This window comes from Poecilia reticulata, linkage group LG16 (assembly GCF_000633615.1).
Source record: "Poecilia reticulata strain Guanapo linkage group LG16, Guppy_female_1.0+MT, whole genome shotgun sequence".
Lineage (NCBI taxonomy): Eukaryota > Metazoa > Chordata > Actinopteri > Cyprinodontiformes > Poeciliidae > Poecilia > Poecilia reticulata.
Genome location: NC_024346.1, coordinates 28297512 through 28308158, shown reverse-complemented (window position 1 = coordinate 28308158; position 10647 = coordinate 28297512). Strand labels below are relative to the sequence as shown.

Sequence of the window (10647 nt, the reverse complement as noted above, 5' to 3'; positions counted from 1 at the left end):
CACACACACACACACACACACACACACACACATTGAATTGATATCCGTAAATGTTTCATTCATTTCAAAAGCCCAACCCTGACCTGAAACTGAAAACAGGACTTCTTCCTATGGGGCCTGCACTGTGGGCCCCATAGGACACACATACACACATACAAACGCACGCATGCACGCACGCACGTAAGAGAACAGTAAAAATTGTTTGTCGCTATTGTTTTACATTATGAGTACAAGAACAGCAATAACATGCAGTACGCCCTGTTCTCCAGCAGAGAACAGCACTTTAGAAGGCTAGAATGCTTTACATTAAATATAAAGGCGTATGCTTTATATTTAATTATGTTTTTTAAAAGTTACTAAATTTGAAAGTTAAAAGTTATAACAGCAATGTCTTCCTTAATAGTGTGTCAAAAGAAAACGTCTAACACTAGTAACCTTTAGCAGAAGCTCCTGTGTGTTTACTGATCCATCATTTCTTTATTTTACTAAACAACACACTGATGAACCTGCTTCAACTTCTGCTGAGATACTATATCCTTTTCAGCGTGATTTGGCTGGACTATTTACACCATTGTATGACTGACAATCAAAAATTGATAATGTCATTTAAAGCAGCACACAATCACTCTCAAACCCACCAACCTGCGTCAGTGAGGGAGGGGTGTGGCTGAGACCCTCCGTCAGACAAAGAGCCATTCAGCCCTCGCTGCTGGTCCTCCCATGTCACCTCTATGGGAAATACACACACACACACACACTCACTGGAGGACAGAGAGCCCCAGATTGTCTTGGAGAATTTTTTTTTGTACTTTATGTGAGGAAAAATTGTAGAACTGAGTTGTAACATGCAAAAAGATAAGCAAGTAAAAAATAAACACCAGGAGCAGCAAGAAAGAGAAAAAGGCTGAAAGCTGCGACAGCTCCTGCTTAAAGATTGAGAGGATGCTGCCATCTGCTGGCCAGCTGAGAAAACTGTCTCTGATTATTCTAAAAGATTCTGCTTCATCTTTTAGTTGATGTTTTCCTGCAGCAAAGCAGGAAAACAAAAAAATACTAAATATGTTTTGTATGTTTTGTACTTTTACCAGATTTGTTGTAGCTGCAAAAAAATGTAAAACATTGTCCTTGAATTGATAGCACTCAAGAAAGAGTTCCAATCTTATTAAATACTTAAAAAATACGGGCATATGTTTGATAATAATTGTTATTCAAGGTAGAAATGATTGTTAGAGCTGGGTAAAATAACTTAGCATTAGCATTAAGGTTGGGTTAGATATTGGAGGATGTATTGAAGGTAGAAGAGGGCATGCTAGCTAGAAATCACAACAAATGTAATAATATTAGATACACATGTATCTCTAATTTGTTCAGGTTACTTAAGACATACAGGGATTAATTTGTTCAATCCAAGAAGAGCAAACAAAACAAAGTTAAAGGAACATAGAAATGTGCAAAACTAATAAGACTAAAACAAATCACAGTAAGTAGATGTCGAGAATAGAGGTGTAACAAGATCTCACTTAAAAAAAAAAGTATATTTCTTATGAAAAAAAAAAGACTGGACTGAGAAGCTCAAACTAGTTTCTGCCACCAGGTAAGTTTGAAACTCTGACAGCAACAATATGGCAGATATGAGAAGGATTGGTAAGAACAGTGAAAACGCTGCAGCTGGTTCATTTGTTAGCTACTGATGACAGATTTTTTTTTTGTAAAAACTGCACCGCATTTAATTATCTCTGTTTTACTACCTAAAAGTTTTACAATGATCCAATCCGATATGTAATGTATTTCTCCTGTTATTTGTAACCAGGTTATCTATTTGTATTACCTTTTTCATTTAAGTCTTTAAATCACCAGAATTTGTACAACTTTACATTTTCTGTCTGTCTGATGACATTGTTTTAAAATATTAAATCAGATCATTTGAATAGTTACGAAATACTTGAGTGGCATTTTTTTTTTTTTTTGGAAATACTTGACTCTTACTTGGGTTATTTCTTAGATGGTTAGTTTTAACTTTTACTTGAGTAAAACATGCTTAAGTAGTGTAATTCATATGTGAATACAGTTTTTGGGTATTCTACTCACCTCTGGGAAATTAACACAAACTTCAATGTCCCAAACAAATTAAACATTTTTTTTTAGTAAAAAGAAAAAAAAAACTAGATTATTGTTTTATCCCAAAATACTGCTAAACTCATGTTTGGGCTTGCTCTTCTGAACCTAAAACTGATGTGTTGTTACACCTTTAATCACGAGCTGGACAGGAGGCAGGAGAACAGGAGATTCCACAGCAAACCCAAAGCGTCACTGCATTCAGAGGACTTGCCTTTCCTTCCGTTTACAGGAGGACCTTGGGGTTTTTCTTCGCTGTTAGCAGCTAGGAACAGATCGATGCTCGTCAGACAATGAAGCCGTGAAACTTTGAAGCAATGTAGAGCATCGTCCCACAGATCAGATCACAAACACACCACTGACCAAGAGACTGTTTGCTTTAACTTTGAACGATACTTTGTTGAGTTATGCGCGCTGCAGAGTTTATGCTGTGGAGCTAAATTGAGGCCATGAAGTTTGTTCAAAAGAGAAATAATAATAATAAAAAAACCAAAATAATAATTTAACAAAATGTATAAAACTGGAAAATATTTTGAAACAGAAAGTTTCTGAAAGTAGTTTTGAACAATTTTTCTGTTTGTTTTTTTTTTTCAGTTTTAATTTGTTTAAACTCTATGGCCCCAATTTAGCTCCATAACTTCAGGAAGTGTTTAAATTCATGGATAAGAGTTTGCTGAACATAATAGATTTAGAAGGAAGAAACGAGATTTTATAAATTTATTAAGTTGGAGCCTGTAAACTCTGCCTTCTCATCTAATCCAAAGAGTGCATCTAGATACATTTTTGAGGGTAACACTTAAAAAAAAACAACCTGTATCATAAAAAAGCAAGAATCCACTGGACTGATGGGACAATGTGCCAGTTTGCAACCATGCCAGTGAAGGCTGTTGATGATTTCTGATTGCTTGATAAATTGTTTAGTGTTTTCTTTTTTGATTTTTTTAAAGTCTGTCCCAATGTTCAGTTAGCTAGTTCAGTTAGCACTGTTATGGCCTCAGTCAACAAAGCAAACAGAACACATAAACAGATGGGCGAGTAGGAAGTAGGAACTGTGGGGAACCCACGTCTCTGCCAACATTCACATCATTCATTCAAGCTTATGGGTGAATGTACTGAAACCTCCAACAAGCATATTAATCCCCTAAAACAGACATTACCCGCTTTGTAAGTTCTTTTCGTTAATAGTATTGTACATAATTGACCCAAATGGTTTTTATTGCAAAAGGAACTCCCCTTTAGAGCAGGTTTATGTGGAAGGTAACACACCTGGAGGAACACTGAGGGCTTCAGCTGCCCTGCTCTCCGGTCCTGCTCCCTCCGTTCCTGCTGCCTCTTCAGCTGGCACGTAAAGTTTAAAGAAAATTATTCACTTTTTAATTATAACGAGAAGCAGCTGAACTTCCAACCACAGCTGGTAAGGACGGGCACACTTCATCAAGATCATAGCTTCTCCATAAGAAGGAAGGAAGGAAGGCTAAGTTACCTCAGATCAGGTAACTTAACCAGTTGACATTAAGCTTCATTGGAAAATGTCCTTTTTATAGAAATATTTCCCAACTACAGAAGTACAGCTGGTTTAAGACAGACAGACACAGAAGGAAAGTAAGGAATAAAGAAAGTGAAAATGACTCAAGTAGACACTGGTAGACCTAGAGAACTTAAGGAAAGCCCCCGTGGATTCGCAACGTTCTCTAAAAAGACTCAACCCTACATCTATTTTTCTTTCAATTTGTCCAATTCCTTCCCCAGACGTCATGCAAAGCTAAAGAACTTCATGTTTTTTGTGCATATAGAATTACTAATAATTTACATTGATGAAACGTCCGAGCAGCAAAAAGAGTCGATAGTCCACACAAAGACAGTCAAATGAGCTCAGATACGGGCTTTATGAAGAACCTGCAGGATCCAGATGGACCAGGAGGTCAGAAACAAATGAAGACGAGGCAAGCTGAGGGTGCGAAGACATGAGGCATCGCAGACCAGGTTTGAGTTTTCACAGAGAAATACAACTCAACCAAAATGTTCTGCCTGATAGACTACAAAAAACCACAAACCAGATACAAACCTTCATTTGACTGTGTTCCTTCAATTCCGTCTTCTGAGAGAGAAACGGAAATAAACCAAATGAAGGTGGATTGTGTTGTCACGAGAAAACAGAAACGCATCAATCAAACCACACGTGGAAACAACTCTGTAGACAAATAATCTCACATTTTTACGTCAAAACGTGAATGTCAGGAGACCATTCCTAGGACCCAAACAGCGGAATCATCGAGTGCTTCCAGTAACAAAGCAGCATGGTTAGCTAACGTCTAGTGACTTACTTCTATCTGTTCCTGGGGGTGGAAGCTGTGGGAGTTGGCGCCCTCGTCTACTGGACATGGGAGTACTGGAGGGACTGGTCTGGACAGATCCACTGCGAGGATGTGCCCTGAGTGACAAAAAGACACCAGCATGAAGCAGAAGAAGAGAGAAGGTGGAAGATGTGGGGCGAGGCCATGTTGCACCCACATCACAGATTTACAGCAAAAACACCTTCTTTTTGTTAGGTCATGCCACTATAGCAGTGGTGGAATATGATTTTATTTTTGGTCAATAATTCATTTGGACCATTGTCAAATGACGCTGAATAATATTTGTAGGTCATTCGGACTCATCAGTGTGGAGGATGATTAGGGCCACTGAAAAAAAAAGAATAATTTTGACTTTTTTCTCATAATTTGGACAGTAAACTCAGAATTCTAACTTTTTTTCAGAATTAGACTTTAATCTTCTGAGATCAAGAGTCAAAATTCTGAGTGGAAAAAAACGTCAGAATTAAAGTCAGACTTTTTTTTTTCTTATTGGCACTAATCCTCTTCTGTACATCACTGGTGTTACAAGAGAAGGAGACAATTTTAACCCTTTAATTCACTCTCACTCTCCGGGTTTTGAACAGATGTGGGTTTTGAACAGATGACATTTTGGCACATGATATGGAGGCTGATGGTCACATCAACTGCAGGGAGCTGATCTGCAATAAAAGACGCTCGGTGTGAGACGAATGCATGTACAGTCGACTCATCGGGCTGCAGGGAGAAAAGAGTTCAATGCAGATCCAGCGGACCAGTGCGACCATGCGTTCAAACCGTTTCTCAACAGCTTGAAATCAAACGTAAATTAAATAAAAAACAAAAACAAAACCAAAAAAAAAAAAACACAATGCCATCGCAAGGATAACCAGCATCAGTTGATGTTAATAATGAAATCAAAGTAAAAAATATTACCCTCATCACTGCTATACTCACAAGTGTATGAGCAGTGTGGTGGAAATAATAATAATGATAATAATAAAAAAAGAGGTAGCAAGCTATCTAATGGGGTTAGGATTAATGTGCCTGAGTTATGTGTAAAGAAAATACAGAACATCCACAGTGCTGTTAGGAAATAAAGAGGGGAAAAGTGGCCAAGTGGTTTTTGAGGATGGGGGGGGGGGTTACTGAGGGAACGGGTAATGGAGGGAGTGAATTGGGGTGAGGAGGGTGAGGTAAAGTAAGGCAGGTCATTAGGAGAAGGACTGGAGGTGTTTTTAGTTGGGAAGCAGGGTTGGTTGTTCATACAGTATGAGTTAGTCAGGAATAGGTTGGGTACGAGCTTCAGGGAACAAGTCTCTAAGGCTGCGCTAGATTTGAGCTGCACAAACATTTTAACAGAGGTTGAGCAACGCTGGAGGACGAGACAAAAAAAATCTTGGTTGATTTAAAGGGACAGTGTTACGTAAAATGGACTTTTCTGAGCTTTGCATAATATGTTGTAATGCTATTTTCTCATCAAAAACATACCTGGAGAATTGATTAGATTTTTTCATGCATGTTTGAGCAATCCTTTCAATCTCCATGGCGACCATTCAAGTTGCACAAAACGTTTGGGTAGACTTAGCTCCGCCTTCGAGCTGCAGTTCCTCCTCCAAACCTTTGCATCACAGAGCAGCTCTCCTCTGTGACTCGTTCACTTAGCTCCTTCAGACTAGCCAGCAGCAGTTAGCAAACATCTGGTGGAACTGCACATCGGCTGAGCTTACTATAGGAGCTACTTCTTAGTGCAATACTGGTAAAAACATTATTAAAGGGTTAATAAAGAAGCCATGTTGTGCTGACTTCCTGAAAGTGTAGTGTCGGAAAGAGCAGGACTTTCTTAAAGCGATAGAGGTCCAGTTTCAATTTTAAMTTACTTAGTCACATTTCTTTATGTGAACTGAAGGTAACATATTTACTGAATTGTGCTATAAAATGACACTACGTGGCTGAAAAATACATAGCACTGCCCCTTTAAAGCTCAAAATGATGGTATAGAACTAAAACATTCTGCAAATCGGTAAAATCGAGTTGAATTATCAAAGTATTCTGCTGGAAAAACACAGAATACCATGGGAAATCACATGAGACTGCTGCCTATTTAATTTCACACACTCATCCAATCTCCTATATACAGTAAACACATACAGACCCTCACATTATAAAAATTTTCTATTGCTAACATCCCAGTGTTAGCTAATCAAACTCAAGTTTGTCGATTTTTGATTTAGGTGGCAAAACAGAAATCTACTTTTAAAATTTCTATTGTTGTTTTTTTTTTACCCCCTCCAGTATAGCGCCGACTCTGGAAAATGACTGAGTAGCCAAAACCTACAGCTAGTTGCTAAGTCTTTTTTCGCTAGCCTCTCCACTCTGGATCACACCTCGTCATGGCAGGGGAGGGGGGCGCGGACCTCCCGGACGGCAGAGACGGCATCGACCTCATGAGGGAAGAGTCGTGGGGACGTTCGGTGGAGCGCGAGCGGGACGAGAGGCGTTCTATAGTGGGCCGCTGGTCTGCCGAGCGGGACCTGCTGTGAAACTCGTGTCTATCCATGGCTCCGTGGTTCCTACAGAGGTTGTTGAGAAACAGGCAGGCACTCAGTGTGACTCCAGCTGGGCTGGGACAGAAAGCTGGATTAGAAGAAGGCATGGTGAGTACGGAAAATGTTCGCTCCCTCTGTGTATGTTGGAGTGCAGGTTTGTACATTTATTATGACTTTGAATAGTCACTAAGCTTTTTTTTTTTTTTCCTTAAATAGGAAATTGGATCTGGAATGTGTTTGTTTTTTTCTCTTAATTATGAAAAATACACCAACAATGAAGTACATATGTCTTCATTACATCATTTGTTTTCATTTGGAGGTTTGTATTTCTAATGTTCATATTTAACATATGCGATTTATTTATTTATTGTGCCAACATTTTTTTGTAACTTTACCTGGGTAAGTATGTGTAAAAAGCCTTAAACTAAATTAATATGTTATTACAGCTTATCTTTGCACTGAAAGTGAAAAAAAACACACTTAAAGCTAGGTAACTTTTATTATATTTCTTTTTTCATATTTGATCAAACTTGAGGGGAATGGTGTGAACAGAGCATACACGAGTTTGTTTGACAGCGCTGAGACCCTCCTCCTGGCTCTGATTGGTCGATTCCGACTGGGAGCGGAGTGTTTCTGAAGATGGCAGCAGGACCACAGGAAAAAGGTGGAGGAGTTTGATTCTTTCACACATTATCTGTCTCATATTCTACTGTCAGAACATGGTGGCAGTTTTAGCAAATCTGTAAAAAATTATAAAAGTCACCTACTGCAACTCTAATGCTGAAAACATTAGAGTTGGGGGGTGGGAGGGGAAAATCCCATTTAAGAAATAACTTGCTTTAAATCTAATCACTTGTGGCACAATTATGATTGCTGTTGCCAAGACGACATTTCACAAGACTGGAGCGCAGAGAGAGATATTTTGACTCTCGTCGTACAATCTAGATCATTTACAGTCCTGGGTAGTTGAACAATTTTTCTTCCCCATAACATTTATTCCTGAGGAGCATGGCCAGGGAAGAACCCTGATTTAGTCACATTTTTAGGATAATTTTCCAGTGTAAAACCCATCGACAACGCATTTTTAACCAAGTCCACCAAGGATTCTTTTTTAATTTTGTTTAATTTAATTTAATTATTTCTGTCCTCCTGCATCATTTCAAGCATACCCTACGCATCAGATTCTTTACCAAAAATATTCTGGTATTTCAAAGAGTTCATGACGCCGTTAGCTGTAGCCAGGTTCCCGGAGCTTTTGGAGGAGAAACACAGCCACAGTGTCACAGAGCCTCCGCATAACTTAACAGTGGACATGAGACGCTTTCATATTGAGCCTTTTGTTTCACTCCGAACCCGCCTGGAGAGTTTAGTGGTGCTAAATATCAATCTTAGTCTCACTTGACCGAAGCATATGGTTCCAGTTAAAACTCTGTATGTTTATGTTTGTGACATTAGGTCAGAAAATGTTTTTTCCCTGGCACAGTCATGTGTGTTTTTAAGGGCTCGTTATGTGCATCGCTATTTGAGCCAGCAGGATTGATTTTTCTAGCATTAAATTATGTCACTGGAATAACAGTTTAATTTATTTTATGGCTTTTTACCGGAAGTGTAAATTCATTTGTTCATATGAGTGTTTAAATTGAGAAATTATTCAGAAACCATCCAAAAACGGGATGCAAAATGTTACTGTCATATTTCCTAATAATAATAATAATAATAATAATAATAATAATAATAATAATAAAACAGTAATGCATGCACAGTAGATAACTGTCTTAACAAACCAATATGCTTTTTGTTTGGTCAGCTAACAAGCCTCTTTTTGTAAAGTTTTTTTTTTTTTTTTTACATTTTCCTGCTATTTGTTAATTTTATGGTTGACTTTATGAATTCATTGTAGTCAGAAAGACCTAAACTGAAAGAACAGCCATGCGATATGCATTTTTTTTCACCTAAAGTGTGAGATGTTAAGTAAAATGTGGCGTGTAAGTTGGAATTTGCTTTTGATGCATTTATTACTCTAAAACATTTGTGTTACAATCATGGCACAGTGTGAAGGAGGGAAAATATTGTCCTGGGAAGCTAGAAGGAAAGAGACGGTGAGGTTTCACATTTTGTTAAAGAAGCTACACACAGTGCAGACGTGTTTCATTAACCGTTACAAACAGGAAAAAAGAAAGGGAGTAAACTGAGAGCACGCGTGAAAGTAGTGCACAAAAAAACATAATCACAGTCTAAAAACGGAAAATGTTGTATGGAGGTTAGAGCATGCACGTTGTTTGATACTTGAACAGAATTTACCTGCTTTTTATCAAAGATCCAAAAACATCAGAGTTGAACTCCATTAGAACAAAATGGATCAACATGAACCTTTGTACTCATGTTTACAGAAAACTCAGTTTGTCTCAGATTCGTTTTTATGGTTATTAAATTGAACAGAAAAGAGTTAAATTCTATCAAACTATAACCCAGAATTTTGAAACACATATCTTAAAAAAAAGAAATGAAACAATGTATTCTATTTTCCTTTTCGTGTCAAAACCTCCAGCTGATGGTTGAGTCAGGCAGTTCAGTTGTCCAGTAGAGGAGATGTCCTTTCAGATTACAACAGGTAGAAAACAACATCTTAGTGGTTACCATGGTGATACAACATCCAGAAAATACATTTAGCCACTTTTAATTCCTCCAACCACTGCTGGGGTCTTTTAGTTTTCTGGCTTTGGAATATTTGTGTTCCCATGTGTCGGTATAGACCGCCTCAAACTCGTAACACAATTACACTGCATGGCTCAAAAAGAGGGCATGTGCCACAAAGCTCAAATGTTTCTTGATATCCATAATTTCATTTATATTGCACAGAATGTAGCATATGCAATTCCTATAAAAAGTATTCACCTTGGATATTTTTTAAATTGCTTTTACAAGTCAATCACGTTACACAAAGCAAAAAAAAAACACTTTTTTACAAAGAAATAAAAAAAAAACAAAAAAAACATCAAACAACAAAAAAAACGGATTACCTTTTTATTTTTCAGTATTCCGTAGAAATTAGTTTTCATTTTTACATTAAATTCTTGTTTTTTATTGAAAAAATGTAAAAAAATAAATAAAGTCAAACTGTGTCCTGACTGATTTGTAAAAGCAATGACAGGTGAATCATCTTATAGGCACTGCATGACGTACGCAGTTCTAATGAGACGTTCACACACCGTAGCCATTAGGAAAAACGTCTTATTAACAGTTTTTTATTCATGTTTGCCAGAAAATACAAACGTATAAAAGCAGCTCCCACTAATTTCAGCTCCATTAGCAGGTCAGCCAAATATTTTTTGCAGCCATTGACAAAGCCTCTGGCATAAATCTGACCAAATACCTCCTCAATCCTCTTGGCAGAATTGGATAAAATTGAATATATTTGGACTAGTTATCTGTTTTTGTTTTGTTTTGTTTTTTCTGGTATAGTCCGCACATTTTCAACAAGGTCAGGATCATTTGAGAAGCTTAACACTAGTCTGCTTAATCTATTTAAAAACAGTTTTGATGCATGTCCAAGCCACTGGAACATCTGTGTCAGTCTCCACAGTTTTGCAGCTGCCTACACAAATAATACAAATATAGAGAGAAATCATTTTATGGCCTTGAAATTTCTCCAT

General features: G+C 37.7%; 1 protein-coding gene across 35 annotated transcripts in view; it reads right to left on the bottom strand.

Annotated features, from left to right (window-relative positions):
• rims2a (regulating synaptic membrane exocytosis 2a) overlaps window positions 1-10647 on the bottom strand; it is a 160578-nt gene that overhangs the window by 39618 nt on the left and 110313 nt on the right. For 33 of the 35 annotated variants that reach the window (XM_017309469.1, XM_017309463.1, XM_017309459.1 and 30 more), the window contains 2 exons: window positions 6833-7018; window positions 4440-4546 (listed from right to left, as the gene is read on the bottom strand). In XM_017309469.1, the coding sequence (XP_017164958.1) occupies window positions 4440-4546; window positions 6833-7018 (293 nt within the window). The remainder of the gene's footprint in view (window positions 1-4439; window positions 4547-6832; window positions 7019-10647) is intronic. The other 2 variants (XM_017309470.1, XM_017309476.1) reach the window with 1 other exon arrangement.